Source organism: Bos taurus, chromosome 2, assembly GCF_002263795.3.
Source record: "Bos taurus isolate L1 Dominette 01449 registration number 42190680 breed Hereford chromosome 2, ARS-UCD2.0, whole genome shotgun sequence".
Lineage (NCBI taxonomy): Eukaryota > Metazoa > Chordata > Mammalia > Artiodactyla > Bovidae > Bos > Bos taurus.
Window position 1 is genome coordinate 6572068 of NC_037329.1, and position 20470 is coordinate 6592537.

A 20470-nucleotide genomic window follows, 5' to 3' on the forward strand; every position below is an offset into this window, starting at 1 on the left:
CGCCCAGTCCGGCGAACGTGGGATTGGCGCCGCTCTCAGCCAATCCGCGGGCAGCGCTTTCCGCAAGGAACGCTTCCGCCAGCCGCGCCGCGCTGCGCGGCACTGAGGCTGACCACTTGCCTCCGGCCTGAGGACACGCCGCCTTCGCCTCCGCGGCACTGGTACTGCTTCTGTCCGGCCGCCGGGAGTGGGGCGGCGGGTGAGTGGCCACAAACGGCCGCAGGGGCTGTGATGCTGCCTGTGCCGTGGGGAGCTGCCAGCAGGCCCTCGGCTTGAGGGGAAAGGTGGAGTTTGGCTTCATCCGTGGCGCCCTGTCTGGCGATGCGGGCCAAGTGGCCCCCACGACTTGCTCCCCAAATCCTCGTCGTCGCGTCCCGGCCCTGACGGGATGTGCAGCTCCGAGAAGAAAGAGTCGGGAGTCGGGGCGGTTTGTCGATAGCACAGCGGCTTTTGCTGAGCTTCCACTACCCGGGAGCTCCGGCCGCTGGGGAAGGCTGCCTGCCCTTGGCTGTGTAGCGGGTGGTCGCTGGGTTCCCTGCATCCGCGAGGGCAGCGCCGAGAGGGTTCTTTGCTCTGTGAAGTCATTGTTTGCCAGTCCTTAAGTGGCGCGGCAGACTCCCTGGAAAGGTTTTCCGTCCTGCGGTAGGATCAGTCTTTGCCTTCCGCCTCAGATGTAGATTTTTAAGGTCTTTCGAGCATTAAAAAATATCTGTCGAAAGTGGGAAAAGCACCCTGTGTGGTGGCACGTTCTAAGTACAATTTATGGCGTATAAAAATTATATATTATGTACGGTGGATATTTAGACTGGAAGACATTTACACGTTTAATTTTGAGACTGACTTGATTTTAGTGTAACTTTCATCACCGTAAGCCTATAGATTTTTAGAGGGAGAGGGCCATTGTACTCTGGAAATACTTGTTGGATGGAGTTAGGAGAAATTCCTCTCTCAGTGCTAACTCTGTAATGGAAAGGGTTTGTGTATTTTTAATTCAGCTGTTCCCAATACACTGTAGCACGCCCGCCCCCCCCCCCCCCCCAATCTCAGAAAAAAAGGGGAGAGGGAGGAAGGAAAGAGAAAAAAACAGTATTTTAGGGACGGTGACTAGAATTACAATGTGCAGAAGAAAGACTCCTTGTTTTAACCTTAATTGTATCACAAGATTGAGAAAGAAACCTTATCCTTTGACCATGTAAATTTTCCACCTCTTTATGTTCCTCTCATTTTCGGTGTTCCTGAAGGAGTGATTTGAACTCTGACCACTCTATGGATACATTGTTAGGTGTAAGAGTCTGGCTACTCAGAACAGACTGGTTTAGGTTAACTTTGTTTTTTTGTATATTAGTTTATTCTGTTGGTAAACTTACTTCCTGAGTTTTCACTTTGCTCTCATTATATAAGAAAATGTAGGTTTTCTCTTTGAGTTTTCCTGCCCATTGTTTCATTTAGTAAAACCAACATGCTTGAAGACAAGCTTTAGGAAAGGAATTTTAACTGTTTATTTTCAACAAGAAGCATAAAAATAAGTCTTGTCTGTCTTACCTTAGAGTCGGATGTGAAGAAGAACTATTGACCTCCTGGGCATATGGAAGTAGCATATATTGGAGGGTCTGTTCGATTTCAGAGCGATGAGGCGGCGGAGGTGGGGGGGGGGGGGCAGTAATCCCAGTAGCACACTTACTTTGTCATGTCAGAATTAGGAATATTTGGGTTTCCAGTTACATCAGTGTTGATTCATTTCATTGCTTTTCTACAGCGCAAACATGAATGTTGGCGTTGCCCACAGCGAGGTGAATCCAAATACCCGTGTAATGAACAGCCGTGGTATGTGGCTGACATATGCATTGGGAGTTGGCTTGCTTCACATTGTTTTACTCAGTATTCCCTTCTTCAGTGTTCCTGTTGCTTGGACCTTAACAAATGTTATACATAATCTGGTAAGAATTTCACCTTATGCTAAACACTTAAAACCTTAAGGTTTAATGATTTTTCAGAGACTGGGCGAGGAAAAAATGGGGAGTTACTGTTCAATGGGTAATGTTTTGTAAGATGAAAAGTTCTGGAGATGGATGATTGTAATGGTTGCATAACATTGTGAATGTACTTAATACCCTAGAACTGTACACTTAAAAATGGTTAAGATGGTGTATTTAAACAACTTTTTAAGAAAGAAGCTTAAAGTTTTATATAAAAAGAAAAACACATGACTTAGTTTTTAAACAATTTGAGTTATATAAAATTCACCCAGTTAAAGTGTATAGTTCAGTGATTTTTTTGTATCTCTGACAGTTTTGAAGAATTCTTATCTCGAATAAGATTATATTTTTCTATCACTTTATATTTAAACATTGGACCCTTTTTATAAGTAAGACCTTTTTTTTTCTTCCTGTTGGTTTTATAGAATCTGAAAAAAGTAATTTTAGCAAAAATTACAAGATGCTTTAACTCAGACTACTATAATATATTGATTAACCAGAATGCATCAGAAGTAATTATGTTTTTTGGTTAACTAGAATCTAATGAACATCTTTGGCTTAAATCCTGGTTAAGTCTTTCTAAATTGTATAAATATACTTTTCTGTTTCAGTGTAGAAATTTTGAGTTTAATCTGTCTTAAATGATTCAAAAACTTATGATGCCTTACCTTCTTCTGTTAACTATTGCTCTTTTGTTATTATGTGATAGCTCTACAAAGTACCAGAGGTTAGACCAAATACTCTGGAAATTGCCTATTTAAATAAACAAAAAACCTGAGGGTGACTTTTTTTGTCTTTAACAAACTATTAATGTAGAATGAAAGGGGAGAATTCTAGTTATTTGAGACTTTTAATTGAATCCAGATTAACTCTGTATTTGTTTAAAGATATATCCAAAATGAGAAACTTAGAACATTAAAACAGAAAAGTGTAGGATAAATAGATTTTTAAAAAATTAATATGATTTATTTTAAGTCTTCTGGAAAGTATATGAAATTGGCTGTGCGTGCTCATTCATGTCCAGTTCTTGTGACTTGGTGGTCTGTAGCCTACCAGGCTCCTCTGTCCATGGGATTTTCCAGGCAAGAACACTGGAGTGGGTTGCCATTTCCTCCTCAAGGGGATCTTCCTGATCCAGGGATGGAACCTGCATCTCCTGCATTGGCAGGTGGATTCTTTACCACTGACCCACCTGGGAAGCCTTGAAGTTGACTGGAGAAGGACAAAGATGATGATGTAGAAATAAATGAATGTCCAATTAGTTTATTTTATATGATAGACTTTGAAAGGAATGTTTAACTCTATTTTTAAATAGTGATCTCTGAAATATTTGATGCTAATCATATCCCTTTTCCTTTGGCTTCCTTGGGACTGCTTTTTCCTGGATATATTTTGGATCTTTCCTTTACTACTTCCTCTTACAGTCTTCTCTTTTGCTCTCAAGTATTGCTATTACCAAGGTTTTCTTCTTTATCCCTTCTTATGATATGTATTCTACCTAGGTTACTTCATCTATCTGTATTTTCAGTTTCTACCTGTTAAATGATGATGACCATGTTAATACTGCCAGATCACCTTGCACCTTAAAACCAAACAAGTATAAATTACACTCACTCCTGATATATTCCTTGCCACCCACCACAATCTGTTCCTGGACTTTGTTCCTAATCTAAAGGCACCACTATCTCCACAGCAAGCCAAGCCACATAGCTGAATGTCAAGGTAAAGTGATTAATAAATATAATATATCATCCAAACCAAGACTGTTTTGAGGGTAAAAGAGAGCTCTAGTAATAACAACCTTAAGAGAATAAGTATAAATCAGGACTACCCATGCAAACTAGTACATATGGTCACACTAGTCTTAGGGTAACTTTTTTCTTTATATTCCACAGCCATTTAGTCAAAGCCGTGTCCTGGTTTACTGTCTTCAGCTTGATCCTTACTGACACTGCTGTAATTCATGCCCTTTTTTACGCTCAAGTAGATTACTCCTACTTGGTCTCCTTGATGCTCCTCTACTCTACTTTCCTTCATTCAAGTTTGGCAGAGTGATATTTTTAAAATTCATGTTTGTTCAAAACACACTCTTAAGTCTTTCAATGATTCTATTGCATTCATAGTAAAATGCCAAGTTCTTTGTGTGACATACAAAACTAGTTGAAAATAGTACAGAGGCAAGAAAGAGACCCAATATTAACACATCTCCAAACACAACTATGGTCTCACAATAATGAAAATCATCTCTCACCTTTCTGCTTTGACTTAGGCTCTTCTTCCACTATTTTAATACCCCTCTCTCCTTCCTGCTCTGCCTGGGTGATTCCTGCTTGTCCAGGGAAACTTCTCAAGTATCACCCTTTCTAGGAAGCTACAAAATTCCCATGCTGCATTCTTTTGTCATGTGTTTATCATACTTTTATAATTAGCAATTTATCTCTTTTCTATTTTTTAACTTTTATATCTCTAAAGACCTATTTAAATGTTGCTGAATAAATTATGTATGTTCTCACATAATTTTCCCTTCTCCAGTGGCACATGCATTAAATGAACTTTAGAAGTCATCTGCCCACTTCATGTTTTCAAGTTAGTTGACTGAGACTGAGACACAGTATATGGCCATGGACAAAGGACGAGTAATTGAGAACATGTAGGGAAGTAAACTTCCAACTTCTTAGTCCTCTATACTAAAAACCTGACTAACCAGCCATAAATGTAGCAATTACATGATGCCAAATGTAAATTTCTTTTGATGTTAACCTACATTAAACCAATTAAAAGTGTGAAATATGTACTGCACGCTTTTTAATATGGAAAAGTAGACCTAATTGTTATCCATGGTTAGAAAAAACATGGCCTCTGTCTTTATAAACTATATACTAGAAACCTACAGCAGTTGTTTTACTCAGAGCTACAGTTCAGTCTTACAAGTTTTAATACTTCACAAAGTTCTTACCCTGGCTTTTAAAATGAAAGAAAACTCTTCACTTTGAGTCAGTAAATATTTGTTAAGGGCTAATCATGAGCTACATACTTATTTCCCTAATTCTTTTAATGTGGGCATAAATCATCACTAAAATTTTATAGAAAAACTTAATAAAAATAATGGAGTAAAAGATAAATGGTTAGATACGATTTTTTTCATTAAAAAGAATACATAAAATAAGCTTTGAATTATCTTCTAGACCCTGGTGAGTGCATGTGGTTTGAAGGACATAATGATAGAATTATTTTTTCTCTTCAATAACGTCTAATACATATATGGTCTAAAGCAGAGATTTTTAACTTTTGGGGGTCACATTCCCCTGAGAATTTGAAAGCACAGAATTTCCGTTTTATACTCTTTTAAAACCAATGTGAAAGTGATTTCCTTGTGCTTACAGAATAAACATTCCTTGGTTTAATGTCATCTTGGCTTAGTATCTAATAGTTGCTTTGTATGAGTCCCTGTTCCTGGGGTATTCAGGCTAATGGGAAAACAAACATTATATAAATAACTTCAATACAATGTATTGTGCTATAATAAAACTATTTTCTTTTCTTTTTTTAACTATTTTCAATAAAATTCCATATATGCACATAGGGAAGAGGTTAATTAATGCTAATGTGAAGCGCTTCACTAAGGAATTATCATTGAGCTGAACCTTCAAGAATAAGGTAGTTGACAAGGTACCATCAAGGCTTTTGCTTTGCATTTCCTGTATTTCATTATGCCTTTGACAGAAATTTCTGTCCTACATTGTAGTTGTTTATGCATATCTTTTCCTTATATCTCAGAAGATTGAACTTTCTCAAGGGGTTGCACATGTTTTGTTCAAGTTTCATATATGTATACAGGTCCTGTGTTCTGTACATATTCAGTTCAGTTGCTCAGTTGCGTCCAACTCTTTGCGACCCCATGAATTGCAGCACATCAGCCCTCCCTGTCCATCACCAACTCCCGGAGTTCACTCAAACTCACATCCATCGAGTCAGTGAGCCATCCAGCCATCTCATCCTCTGTCGTCCCCTTTTCCTCCTGTCCTCCTGCCCCCAATCCCTCCCAGCATCAGAGTCTTTTCCAGTGAGTCAACTCTTCGCATGAGGTGGCCAAAGTGCTACAGTTTCAGCTTTAGCATCATTCCTTCCAAAGAACACCCAGGACTGATCTCCTTTAGAATGGACTGGTTGGATCTCCTTGAAGTCCAAGGGACTCTCAAGAGTCTTCTCTAACACCACAGTTCAAAAGCATCAATTCTTCAGTGCTCAGCTTTCTTCACAGTCCAACTCTCAAATCCATACATGACTACTGGAAAAACCATAGCCTTGACTAGACGGACCTTTGTTGGCAAAGTAATGTCTCTGCTTTTTAATATGCTATCTAGGTTGGTCATAACTTTCCTTCCAAGGAGTAAGTGTCTTTTAATGGCTGCAATCACCATCTGCAGTGATTTTAGACCCCCCAAAAATAAAGTCTGACACTGTTGCCATTGTTTCCCCATCTATTTCCCATGATGGGACCAGATGCCATGATCTTCATTTTCTGAATGTTGAGCTTTAAGCCAACTTTTTCACTCTCTACTTTCACTTTCATCAAGAGGGTTTTTAGTTCCTCTTCACTTTCTGCCATAAGGGTGGTGTCATCTGCATATCTAAGGTTATTGATATTTCTCCCGGCAATCTTGATTCCAGCTCGTGTTTCTTCCAGCTCAGCGTTTCTCATGATGTATTCTGCTTAGCCACTTATTAAACATTTGTAGATTTACATCCAGTTGAACATGAATCCATGCTTCTGTTGCTTATGTGTTATTGCAGGTAAACAACTTTTAAACTGCCTAATGGAATAACTAGGAAGTAGGTAGACTAAGCTTTAAAGAAGGGCTGTCTTAAGCTATAATGTAAAATTTCAAATCACTAAGTTTTCTATTTTTTCCATATATTTATTAAAAGTTGAAGTTAAAAAAAAAATATCACATCATGGGGTAAAACTTCATTGGGTAAAACTGTTCCACAATAATATATATGCTTTATTCTGTTTACAGTGCCTTAGATGGTAATCCTGTTACCTATAAATCTAAGTGGTTATCTCCAAGAAACCAAATCTAGCATACATTGTTTTTTTTCCTAATTAACCACAAAATTAGATACTTAAACGTATCACTGGCCAGAATGGCTCTTAGTAATTTTTTTTACTTTTATTTTTAAAAACTACCTTCTAAAAACACACTATTGACTTACAGTGGTGATTTTAAAAGCAGATTGTGTTAAACATTATACCTAGTACATCAAACCATCTTTATTCAGACATCTTGACAAAGAACTATTGAGACAAAGACTAATGTTAAATATTTTCAAACAATTTTCCCCTATACAGATTATAATATTTGCCAATTTATATGTTTTTATCATTACATAAATATCATCAGACTTACTAATATAACACTCTAAACTTTCTTACACACTGGAGATAAGGTAATCCTATTTCCTAATAGGAAATGTATTAGAAAATCTAAATGTAATGATGCAAAGCTACCCTAATGGTACTTTTCATTTATTTTCAGTTTAATAAGAGATGAAAACAGGTTATTTTTGGTGGACTTTATAGTGGTTTTCACCAAATAATATTTCCATATAAGCCCACAGAAGTTTAGTTTTACTATGAAGAAACTGGCCACAATCTTTCACAATAATATGAAATCTTAAAACATGAGCTATTAAGTTTATCATGCAGTCTGACACAGTCTGGAACTATCTTAATGCTTAATGACAAATACTCATTTTGTATTTGATATTAACTATATACCCCCTTGCTTGTTTTTCAGGGGATGTATGTATTTTTGCATGCAGTAAAAGGAACACCTTTTGAAACTCCTGACCAGGGTAAAGCAAGGCTCCTAACTCATTGGGAACAACTGGACTATGGAGTACAGTTTACATCTTCACGGAAGTTTTTCACAATTTCTCCAATAATTCTGTAAGTGGTGGAAATTTTAGGTGTGAGGAGGTCTTGATGAGATGAAGCCATTCTTTTATTAGATTAAATTTGAAGTAGAAACAGATTGTTTTGTTTATAAATTGTTACTTCATAGAGAATATAAAATACAGGCAAAATTTAACAGTTAAAACCAGTTTTCACTTCAGTCAAACATATGGAGACAACATTACATGTTCCTCAGTATGCCAAGACAGTCTAGAATGTACAAGTCAGATATATTCTAGTTCACTTTCTTAAGCTGCTTGCAAGAAAACTAAACACATAATCTTGTTCTGTTGTCCACTATCAAATCAATCTCCCTGAACAAAGATTTAGATGATTTCAGATGAATTTCACTGACTACCTGCTGCATTTGAATGCTCCAACTCCCTGGGAGAGACAGTATGGTTTAGAGAAAACAAGTTAGGCTTTCATTATGGGACAGACCTGGGTTGAATCATGTAGCTGTCACTCAGCCTGCTTGGTTGGTTCATAAATAAAATTCTAGCCAATGGTACCTAACTCAAATCTGATGATATAAAAAATGAATGAGATAAGATCTATCTGTAAAGCATCTAACCTTATATCTGGTATCTGATTTCCTCCTAATATCTGATATTCAGGATCCTCCACAAAATGGTTCCTACTTTATTTTTCCTTTATGTGAATATTTTACCTTAACCCAACTCCCACTAGCCACACTCTTCTAAGCAGTGTTTCTTAAATATGTTATGTATAATCCTATTTCTATGCCTTAGTTCAAGTCATTTTTTCCACCTGAAATGCTTTCTCCTTTCTTAATTTATCTGTCTTGTTTTTCTTTCAAGATTTAAATAGTGACCATCTCAGTGAAGTCTTTTCCTTAGCAACCAACCTTCAGTGAAATGCTCTGCTTTGAACTTCTGTAGTAGTAGTAGTTATCAGAGAAGGCAGTGGCACCCTGCTGCAGTACTCTTGCCTGGAAAATCCCACGGACAGAGGAGCCTGATAGGCTGCAATCCATGGGGTCGCAAAGAGTCAGACACGACTTAGCGACTTCACTTTCACTTTTCACTTTCATGCATTGGAGAAGGAAATGGCAACCCACTCCAGTGTTCTTGCCTGGAGAATCCCAGGGACAGGGGAGCCTGGTGGGCTGCCGTCCATTGGGTCGCACAGAGTCGGACACAACTGAAGTGACTTAGCAGCAGCAGTAGTAGTTATACATCCCTTAATTTATGCCACTTTATATTATTTCTCTATTATTTTATTTCTGCAAAGAATTTATAAGTGCATAGAGTGCTTTGAATTCTACACTCAGATGCTTTCATACAATGGATATTTAACATATATCCCAATCACTCACCCAGTCACAAAGAATATATATAATTATATATCCATTATAGAATCAGTGTGGTCTGCAGTAACTGGAAAGACTTCTTAGAGGCGTTGTTGTTGGTCAGTTGCCAAATTGCGTCCAGCACTTCACAACCCCATGACCGCAGCACATCAGGCTTCTCCCTCACCATCTCCTGGAGTTTACTCAAACTCATGTCTATTGAGTCGAGGCATTAGAATCCCTTAAAATGGAACTTAAGGTAGGTTAGGTGTTACATTGATGTTTAAGATAGGGAAGGCATTTTCAAATGAAGAGAATGAAGTAATCATAAAGTGGTAGATTTCTTTTTCCTTATGTAGATTTCGTTCCACATAAGAGGAAATTTTTTAAGTTTTTAATTATTTTAGCCTGACATAATATCAAAAGAAAAATATGTATGATCTAACAAAGTGACAGTGAAGTTGCTCAGTCGTTTCTGACTCTTTGTGACCCCATGGACTGTAGCCTACCAGGCTCCTCCGTCCATGGGATTCTCCAGGCAAGAGTGCTGGAGTGGGTTGCCATTTCCTTCTCCAGGAGATCTTCCCAACCCAGGGATTGAAGCGGGTTCTCTCGCACAATAGGCAGATGCTTTACCGTCTGAGCCATCAGGGAAGTCCAATGCAATAACAAGAATAATGGCTATTCAGAGAGCCCTAAATTTGTATTTTAGCTCTACTACCCTCTAGCTATCTGACTTTCAGCCATATTCTTGAAAGTCTCAGTATCCTCATCTATAACATGTTGAAGATTGCATTATAATACGGCTGACCATTGAATAATGTGGGGCTTATGTGTGCCTAGCTTCTGTATAGTTAAAAATCTTGAGTATAACTAGTTAGCCTTCTGTATCAAGTACAGTACAATGCTTTATTGTTTACAGTCTTTACATCCTCTTTATATTAGGATACTCTTTTGGTGGCTTCTTGATGTGTCTTCATCCTGATGTACCCTTGGGTCAAACTTGGGCATTCTGAATTGATGATTTATAGTCTTAAAGGTGGCTTAGGCTTCTTAAAACAAATTCTCAGATATTGGATATCCTGAATATATACACTCAGATGTTCAATTATAGAAAAACAGCTGGAATCTTACAGTAATATCTTTCAAGTTGCCAATTATACTGGTTATATCCCTGTTCAACTACAGTATGGAAAAAAGAACATCAAAAGGGCAATCAAGTATTTGTTTGCTTCCGCAGATGCTATTACAAATTGTACTAATGCACTAACACCCTGTTTTTCACAACTTTACAGCAGTGGCTTTTAACCTTTTGGTGGGTCACAATAAACCATTTGAGAATATGATGGATGCTCTGAATCTGGATCTTCTCTTTAGATATATACACATTAATACAAAACTATACCTAAAGTTTCAAGAAGCATACGAACCCTAGTTTGAAAGCATTCTGCTTTAAAGGATGCTAAGTAGTAACTGTCTTCCATTAAATACATTTTACACAATTGCAAAAATGCAAAATGTGCATATATGCCTCTATTCAACCAATGTTTCAGTCTCAATTAAAGTTAATTTAGGCCCCCAAACTAAAATGTTTGCTCTTGTTCTAGTGCTCAAAAAAAATGGTTCTGCTTTTAGGTATTTATGTTTCAGTGGCCTTTTTCCCACCTTTAAATATTTAAAGATTTCTAAGCAATTTCACTTTTAGATATTTTATATATATATATTCTTACTTTTGTTTCTACAGATATTTTCTGGCAAGTTTCTATACGAAGTATGATACAACTCACTTCATCCTAAACACAGCTTCTCTCCTGAGTGTGCTAATTCCCAAAATGCCACAGCTACATGGTGTTCGGATCTTTGGAATTAATAAGTATTGAAATGTTTTGAAATGGAACAGGAAGTTTTACAGCTCCTGAGTTTTCTGTAAGGAAGGAGTGGTTAGTAAACTGCATAATGTGAAATGAGAGGTAGCTACATTGGAAGGCCAGTTGCTAGTTCTTCATAGGCTGTTTTGAAATGCAGATTCTTATAGGAAGATGTCTCTGTTTAATGCATCTGGTATCTTTCTGAAGAGAGGCTTTATGGGCAGGCTGGGCAGGCCCAGCTTATAAGTTAAATGTCTGTAAAGTAAGGGTGTAGTAGATAAATCCAAGAAGTAGAGATTTATAAGAAACTAAGTCTGGCTTAGCTTATAATGAATGGGCATTATGTTGGGAGAAGAAAATTTTCAATCATTCAGTCATAGTCAGTTTAAGCCGACTTACATGTAAACCAGAATCATTTCTTTACAAGTTTATTATAAATCGTTTTTATTACCATACATATTCCTCTTGTGTTATATAAGAGGATATATATATTTGTTTTATACAAACCAATTCCTACCTTATGAACTTTTTTGGTTTTGCAGGCTCCACATTGTTTGATAAATGAGTTTATTTTTACATTTATTACTGAGTTCATGAAAGTCCACTTTCATGACTGATTGATGATAGAAGATAGTCAGGCATCTTAGAAGCAGCCTCTGAGCTGGCCTTCTAATTTTGGAATAGAGTGGGTTTTGCTGCCTTTCCATATACAAGGCTACTAAACCAATTAAGAAAATAATTTATTTTTCATAATTAAAGTATATGGTAACTTAAAGTCTCTGCTTATTTGGTGGAGCAATTTAATTGTTGCCGTCTGCCATTCTTTAGTAAAGAAAATTAAAATGGACAACTACCTAGCCCACCTGTGACCTGGCAGAAACTGCTTCTCTAGTAATAGTATCAAAGTAAATAACGGAGTCTTCTTTTAGCAGGTCTGCAGTAAAAGATAACATCATCTTTTCTTAGTCCTTCTGCTCTCAACCCCCATCATTTACCCATTCGTATTTTACCTTTCAATATGTGAGTCTTAGTGTAGATAACTCAAATTTCCAAAGCAGCAACCATATTGAATTTTTGTCACATAGAGAAGCTTTCTATAGTTGCTAACATTAATTCCAAGAAATAACTATATACTACTTTGAGAAGTAAACATGTCAGAAAAAAGTTCTGATATGGAATGAAACCGAAAAACCTAGTAACGTTTGTAAGCAAGAGTGAGTAAAAAGAATTATAAAACCAACTCAAAAGTCAGTTTGTTTCAAACTGACTCTTAGGGTAATGATCATTGTTTTGTATTTTAAAAGTATTGAGTTTAGAAATCAGTTGTATGATAATGCCTTTGTATGTTTGTATTTTTAAATAACCAGTAATCTATACTTAAATAAAATTTTTCTTTGGTGTAAGGTTATTGCAAAAGCTTTCTAAATTCAGTCATTAAGTTATGCTTAAATTTTTTGTTTTAAGCAACTGAATTTGCAAAAGTCAAAGTGTTAGTGGTTCAGTGGTCTCTGACTTTTTGCGACCCCATGGACTATAGCCCATCAGGTTCCTCTGTCCATGGGATTCTCCAGGCAAGAATACTGGAGTGGGTAGCCATTCCCTTCTCCAGGGAATGTTCCCAATCCAGGGATTGAACCTGGGTATCCCACATTGCAGGCAGATTCTTTACCATCTGAGCCACCAGGGAAGCCCTTGTAAAATTAAGGCAGCTAAAAAGTATTCTTTCATTTTTCTTCATTTTAAAGTTTATCTCAAAAGGCTTAAAATTTTTTTCCACAGACTTCAGAGACAGAATTCTGCCTCTAATACAGGCCTTCTGCTCTTTCCTCTACTTTAGCCCTTCAGTGTGTTAAAAGATATTTATTCAATAGATATTTGAAGGCCCACTCCATTGTAGGAACTATTTTAGGTATTGTGGGTACAGTTTGTAGCAAGACAAACCAGGTCCTTTCCCCTATGTGCTTACATTCAAGTTGGAGAACAGATGAGTAAACAAATACGTATTATTTTACATAGTGATAAATGTCATGGGGCGGGGGGGCGGGGAGGAATAAACCAGTAAAAGGCAGGGGAGCCTGCCTCAGAAAAGTCTTCCATAAAGATCCTAACTAATGTGATACTTAGACAGAGACTTTCCTGATGTAAAGGAGCAAGCAATACAAAGATCTGGGGAAAGAGGCTTTCCAGTACTGGTGATGGCAGGTACTAAGGCTCTGGGGCAGGAAGGAGGTGGTATGTTTGAAGGACAGTCACTGTGCCTGGAAAGGAGTAATAAGCAACAAGGATAAGAATGGTAGCAGATGAGTTCAGAGAAGTAGGTAGGGGTCGACCAAGGTAAAGAGCAAATTTTATTCTAAGCCTGACAAAGCCATGAGAGCGTTTTGCACAGGAGAGTAAAGGGATCTGGGGTTTTTGTGGTGGTTTGCTTGTGCGTCTGCGAAGCTCACTGGCTAATATTGGAAATAAACTATAAGGGAATGGGAAGCAGGAAGAACAGTTGAGAAGCTACTACAGGCAAGAGGTAGCTTAGACTAGGGAATTAGCTGATGCAGTGGTGAGAAGTGGTAAAATACGGGATATACTTTGCAAGTACAAATCCACAAAACACTCATACAGTGAAAGTAAGTAGGGGGAAGGGAACTAAAATAACTCATAGTTTTTTAGCCTTAACACCTAGGTGAGTGGTTGAATGGTAAATAAGAAAACTTCCTAATTTCACAAATTTGTACAGTTTAGTGTAAGATAAAACTTTTTTAAACAAAATCTATAATGACTATTATTTGGAGTAAAATCAATTGCTATGCTATAATTGCTCCTAATTTCAAGTCAGGACACATAATACCAATTTCTAAATAGGTCTGAGTTCAGAAATGCTACTAATTTTAGCATGCATTGGTGACTCTTTACTGCATCAGTTATTACTTTGGAGTTCCAATGGTGGTGTTTTATTTCCCTCATTCCTTCTACATGTATTTACTGGAATTCTTTTGTAAGGAAGATTTTTCCCTTCTCTCCCATTTATTCAGTCATTTATATTATGAGCTCATGGATGTTTTATTCTTTGTTTATAATCCATTATAACACTATTAATTTGTTGCTCAAGTTGTCCTCCAGCTTTGACCAATGGGAGTTCCCACTGGAACGTCCAAAGTTAACCCCTGTATTCTTTTCACTTGCCCCATTTTTCATTTTTGTTTTTAAGCATAGAATGGTATTTGTTAGGTTTATGTCACTATAGTCTGTTAAACTAGAAAGATCTTGAGGGGCATAGCTGTCTCCTTAACTAATATCTGTATGAATTAGCCTTATAAAACTATATGATGCCAAGAGTTGGAAAAGACCTTAGAGGCTATGTAATTGAACCCCACCACGCCTCTGTTCAGTCCTGTGTTAGCACTAATAAAGGAGGACTTACAAAAATACAAGGCTGCATTTTTGTAATGGAATTTATAACCTGTTTTAGCCAAAATTTAATGCTTATTCTACATAACTTTTCAGCTATTTAACTTTTAAACTGTTATCAACAGCACTGAATAAATACTACCAGAGCTCTCACCATTGTCCATTATGATACGGTTTCAAATTTCTCCCACTGTCCTGATAATTCTGCTCTAAGTTGCAGTTTATTATATATCGCACTAAGGTAACTACAGATATGATGTCACTCCAACAGTACCACTTCCCTTGCTCTGGATACTTTTTATTTATTTTTTTTTTTGGATACTTTTTATTTTTAATGAAGCATATTATTTTAGCTGTTTTGAGAGCCACATATCACTGATTCACTTTATGGTCACTAAAATCTCCAGTCCCAACATGCAGTGCTGTTCAGTGATGGTTTTCCCTTCATGTACTTACTTAATGGATTTATCTATATTCCTGTAGATCCCCATGTTATTGGATTTTAACCTGTTGATTCATCTTGTCTAGCTGATGTTGAATCTTCTCATGCAATGTATTTTTCATGTCTCCTGTATTAATCTGTGTGTGTGCGTGCGCACGCTCAGTCATGTCCTACTCTTTGCAGCCCCGTGGACTATAGCCTGACAGGCTCCTCTGTCCATGGAATTTCCCAAGCAAGAATACTGGAGTGGGTTGCCCTTTCCTCCTCCAGGGAATCTTCCTGACCCAGGGATCAAACCTGTGTCTCCTGCATTGGCAGGCAGGTCTTTACCACTGAACCACCAGGGAAGCCCTTTATTAATATATATCACTAGTAAATATGACTCCAAAATATCCTCATGCAAAAGACAAATGCAGGAACCCAGTATAGACCAATGCAGTTTAATATTCTTTCTAACAGGACAGAAAAGTGTAATTCCCAAAACAGTTACATGGATATTACATATTGATGTTGGAAGTGTAAACAAGTTCAGTACTGGGAAGATAGGTCTAGGTTAAAAAAAAAAAAAGTAATTTTTGAATAGCACTGGGCCGAGAAGTAGGTAAGAGCATAGCAAGGATAAACACCTTCATTTTGCTTGATGTCAAAAAGTAGTGAGATGTCTCAGATTTTTATTTTACTCCATAATTATAGTTCCAGTTAAAAATGATTCAGCAGATAGTTTGTTATGGGGAGTTTAAAAGTTTTTGTTTAGGGCTTCCCTGGTGACTCGTTGGTAAAGAATCCACCTGCCAATGCAGAAGACACAGGTTCGATCCTTGATCTGGTAAGATCCTACATGCGACCGAGCAACTAAACTTGCTCCACAACAAGAAAAGCCATCATGAGAAGTCTGTGCACCACAACTAGGAAAAGCCCGTGCAGCAACGGAGACCAGCACAGCCAAAAATAAATACTTTTTTAAAGTTTTTGTTTAGCTACAAGTGAATGAATACATAAGAATTATAAACATCAAACTTAGAATACTGAATATTGGGGTATACAGTACACAGCTTAACTGAAGGGTGACACTTTAGCTCTTAAATTGGGTGTTTGGTTCACAGAAGTTGATTATATTATTTTTGACACTTTCATAATTAAAATATTTCATAATTTAAAATAGCTAATAATATATTTGTATTTTATGTTCAGAATAGTATAATTATTCTATTTTTTGACTCATTCAAGCCTTTAATAAAACAACTAATGCTTATGAAAGTGACTCAACCTGTAGCTCTAAAGATCTATGTAATCTCAAATTAGCACATAAGCTAGTTTTGTTACTGTGACCTTTAACTGCATAATTACATGAATAAAAATAATTCTCAAATTCAAGAATTGAAAGAACATCATTAATGCTTAGAATAAACTCTTTACAATATGAAAGGAGTTTTACAATATATAAATTTTCTGGATTTCCAATTATGTTGTTCAGTCACTTAGTCTTGTCCAACTCTGTGACCGCATGAACTGCAGCACTCCAGGCTTCCCTGTCCTTCACTATCTGCAGAGTTTGCTCACACTCATGTCCACTGAGTTGGTGATGACATCCAACCATCTCATCCTCTGCCACTCCCTTCTCTTACCCTCAATCTTTGCCAGCATCGTGGTCTTTTCCAGTGAGTTGGTATTTCACATCAGGTAGTTACAGACTTTTTGACACTTTTTTAAAAAGTTACAGATTTTGGAAAATATGTGTTACTTTGACCATATTATAAAGAAGATAAGCATGCATCATTTTATTCATTTTATAGTTTTCTAAAAGAACAGAAGAGCCAGATGATTCATTGGCTATTGCCCAGGAAAATACCAGTATACCAGCTACTACATGAAAACCTGATACAGTGATCCTGCTTTGAAATGTGTCCCTCCTTGGAGTTACCAAACTCGTGCTTCTATCATGGCACTTAATGGTCCCAGGGAGTTTAGGGGAGCAACAAAGAGATTCACCCTCTCCATCTACTACCAAAAACAGACTCCACACACTTGAAAAATAAGATCATCTGAGTATGTTAGTTTCTCAAAAAGTTAAACAATTACCATATGATCCAGCAATTCCACTTTGGGGTATATACTCCAAAGAAGTGAAAGCAGAGATGTGAAAAGATAGTTGTACAACTCATGTTTATAGGAGCACTATTCACAAGTCACAAGGTGTAAGTAGCTAAAGTGTCTGTCCATTGACAGATGAATGTGTCAACAAAACGGTTTATATACACAATGGAATATTATTGAGCTTTAAAAGGAAATTCTCACATATGCTACAACACTGGATGAAACGACATTAATGCTAAGTAAAATAAGCCAGTTACAGAAGGACAAGTACTGTGTCACCTAGAGTATGAGGTACCTAGAGTGGTCAAAGTCATAAAGACAGACAGAATGGTGGTCGCCAGGGGATGGGAAGAAAAGGAAATGAGGAATTAAGTGTTAAATGGATAGTTTCAGCTGGGGAAGATGAATTTTGGAGATGGATGGTAGCGATGGTTGCACAACGATGTGAATGTATTTAATGCCACTGAACTGTACGCCTAAAAATGGTTAAAATGGTGATTTTCCTAACATTTAACATGATTTTTTTAAAAAACAGTAAATTTGTGATACAAGCATCATGGTTCAGCAAATGAAATAAAACATGTTCCAAAGATGAGACCTGCCTGATGAATGGTATTACCATTAATTAAAGAATGTAAAGTCAAGTGTTAGTTGCTCAATTGTGTCTGACTCTTTGCTACAGACCTCCTACAGCCTGCCAGGCTCCTCAGTCCATGGGTTTCTCCAGGCAAGAATACTGGAGTGGGTAGCCATGCCCTTCTCCAGGGAATCTTCTGAACCCAGAGATGGAACCTGTGTCTCTTACGTCTCCTGTCTGAGCCACCAGGAAAGCTGTGATGAAAGAATGTTCCACATCAAAAAAGATATTTGTTAGCAAAGAAACTTAAGAGAAAGGCAAATGACTTTTTTTTTTTAGCACAATTCAACCTATGAAAAACAAGAGAGCTCTGTGACTCAAGTGGAAAGGGGTGCATCAAGCCTGAAATATTAGCCATTAAAAGCACCAAACTCATTTCTATTGCTTCCATTCCATTATGCCAAACAATCTGGTTATAATTTGGATCTGGCTTTCATTGTAATTTGATCAGCACAGAAAAGGTGAGGATCAGCAGGCTCAACTATCCTAGACCCTTCATCATTTCTCTTAATACATTAGTACTATGGTTTTTACATAGCAGTTTATTAGCAAATTGTGACTCAGCACTCCAGAGTCCAATCACTTCTAGACCTGATAAACTGATTTCAATCCTAAAAGAAAATCAGATGTTGAAACCCAGTAAGCACACTATGGTCCTGCTAAACTGTGGATAAATCTGTGGCAAGCTGTCCCCTTCCCCAAGTGACTCCTCTCTTAATGCACATTTTCCATAATGCTGAATTGTAATTGCCTATTATCAGACTCATGGGGCTTCCCTGGTAGCTCAGTGGTAAAGAATCTACCTGCCAATGCAGGAGATGCCAGTTCAATCCCTGGGTTGGAAGATGTGCTAGAGTACGAAATGGCAACCCACTCCAGTATTCTCACCTGGAAAATTCCATGGACAGAGGAGGCCTTGCAGGCTACAGTCCATGGGTCTCAGAGACGGACACAACTGAGCATGCACACATTATTAGACTCCATTCCTTGAAAATAGAAAATGGATATTTTATCTTTTATCCCTAACAACTAGTAAACTGCCTAGAAAAAGGAAAGAATCCAATAAAGATGTGATATGTGAAAATCCAATTTAGTTATGACATAATTAGGATAAAGATTCTTCTATATAAAGTTTTCCTCTAAAGTTTACAAGTGGAAAGCTAAGCAATAGCAGAGAATGTGAACATACTTATAATTCCAAACTCTCAATTCATGTTGCAGTTACAGTGGTTAGGCCATGTTTTCTTGAGAATGCCCATGAGAGTGGCATTCAAACCATATGATGTGATCTGCATAAAAGCCCAGACAAGCCCCAGAGAGCATACATCTTTCCCCCAATAACTTCTCCAGTATAATAAAGAATGTGGAAGAATTATACCTTCCCTTGCCAAATATCTAGGACTGGTGTAAGTGCCATTCTTTCCACTACCCATATCGTTTCTGTTGTTCAGTCTCTAAGTCATGTCCAACTCTGCGACCTACCAGGCTCCTCTCTCCATGGGGTTTTCCAGACAATACTGGAGTGGATAGCCATTTCCTTCTCCAGGGTATCTTCCCAACCCAGGGATTGAACCTGCATCTCTTGCATTGAGATGAAGAGCCACTGAGCCACCAGGGAAGTCCCAAATTCCTTCCTAACATCCTTAAGTTCTGCTCTTTCACCTAATGCAGCATTCAGACTCGACAGCAGCCAAGGGTACCCAGATAAGGAGTGCCCAAATAAGGTATCTATTGATACAACCAAACACAGCAGGGATAATTCTGACAACACAGGAGAGCATTGGGATAATGTAATTCAAGCTGCAAGAAAATACCAGATGTGAACGACTTTATGTTCAGAATAGATCCCAGTGTATAAGAGAAAGTAATTCCTGGCCTATCATATGCAATCAGGATGACTAATTATTCTTAACCTTTAGGTCTTAATTTTTCTTTTTTCCTCTTTTTGGGTCAACAACACATCTTAGGGAAAATATGAGCTATTTAATATTCTATCAGTTAAGAGAACAGGCTCCAGGGCAGCTGGCCTGACTTCTAATCCTAGTTCTGCATTTACTAGCTGTGTAACCTGCAAATCACCCAAACTCTGTTGTCCAGTTGTCTCATATGTAAAATGAGGGCAGTAACTACCTCATGGGGTTGTTACGAAGATTGAATCTGCAACAGTGCCTAGCGCACAGTAAACTCCACTTTATTGTTAATTATGTGCATTATTTCATACATAAATGAAATTTTTTATAAACATTAAGTTCTACCTTAAAAATTCTTAGTAGTGCTGATAATCATAAATTTCATACCTGGTGATTATGAATTACATATCTGCCACTAGACCATAGCTGTGACTTTCCCTACCTCATACCAAGACCTTCACACCAAGAAAGGCATAAACATGAGCCGGCCTTGTCCAGCCTTGAATTTATAAAGACCTTGCGGTAAGATCTTAACGCCTTGCGGGGAAGAAGAAAGAATAGATTCGGACAAAGCTATTCAAATGGTAATAAGTTCACTTACGAATAAAAACAAAAAAAGACTGAAGGAGGTTAAAGAATAGGAGTACATACTATGGTGAAGACTGCCTCCAGAGTAAGCAAAGACCATACTTTTCTCACAGTGGCGTCCAAATTCCAGCCTAAGGCAAAAATTTTTTTTTTCTTTTACTGTAGCGTACGTAGTGTTCGGAACTAAATGCTACGTAGTCGAATCTGTGCTCTCGTAGTCGAATCTGTCTCCGCTGTATCAGTCAGTAGCCGTGTGACCTTGCAGACTACACCTACAGGTCT

General features: G+C 37.6%; 1 protein-coding gene and 1 long non-coding RNA gene across 3 annotated transcripts; one reads left to right on the forward strand and one right to left on the reverse strand.

Annotated features, from left to right (window-relative positions):
* The first annotated feature begins 67 nt into the window (after positions 1-67).
* Positions 68-12518, forward strand: ORMDL1 (ORMDL sphingolipid biosynthesis regulator 1). Of its 2 annotated transcripts, none has more exons than NM_001077133.1 (4): positions 68-199; positions 1757-1937; positions 7778-7929; positions 10992-12518. In NM_001077133.1, exons 2-4 carry the CDS (start codon positions 1764-1766, stop codon positions 11125-11127), a joined length of 462 nt encoding a protein of 153 aa, NP_001070601.1. In that variant the 5' UTR covers positions 68-199; positions 1757-1763; the 3' UTR covers positions 11128-12518. The 2 variants fall into 2 exon arrangements, with proteins under 2 accessions (NP_001070601.1, XP_005202286.1); XM_005202229.4 differs by having other exon boundaries at positions 114-161.
* A 2865-nt stretch (positions 12519-15383) lies between these two features.
* Positions 15384-20470, reverse strand: LOC132342938 (uncharacterized). The gene is made up of 2 exons (XR_009491484.1): positions 20252-20470; positions 15384-18676 (listed from the first exon to the last, which is right to left on the reverse strand). It is a non-coding gene; the product is annotated as an uncharacterized lncRNA (long non-coding RNA).

Bases quoted from the DNA above. Each gene is read 5' to 3' on its own strand.
- ORMDL1 (NM_001077133.1), top strand. From the start codon at position 1,764: ATGAATGTTGGCGTTGCCCACAGCGAGGTGAATCCAAATACCCGTGTA. The intron at 1,938-7,777 runs GTAAGAATTTCA...CTTGTTTTTCAG, and splicing joins CAAATGTTATACATAATCTG to GGGATGTATGTATTTTTGCA. The intron at 7,930-10,991 runs GTAAGTGGTGGA...TTGTTTCTACAG, and splicing joins ACAATTTCTCCAATAATTCT to ATATTTTCTGGCAAGTTTCT.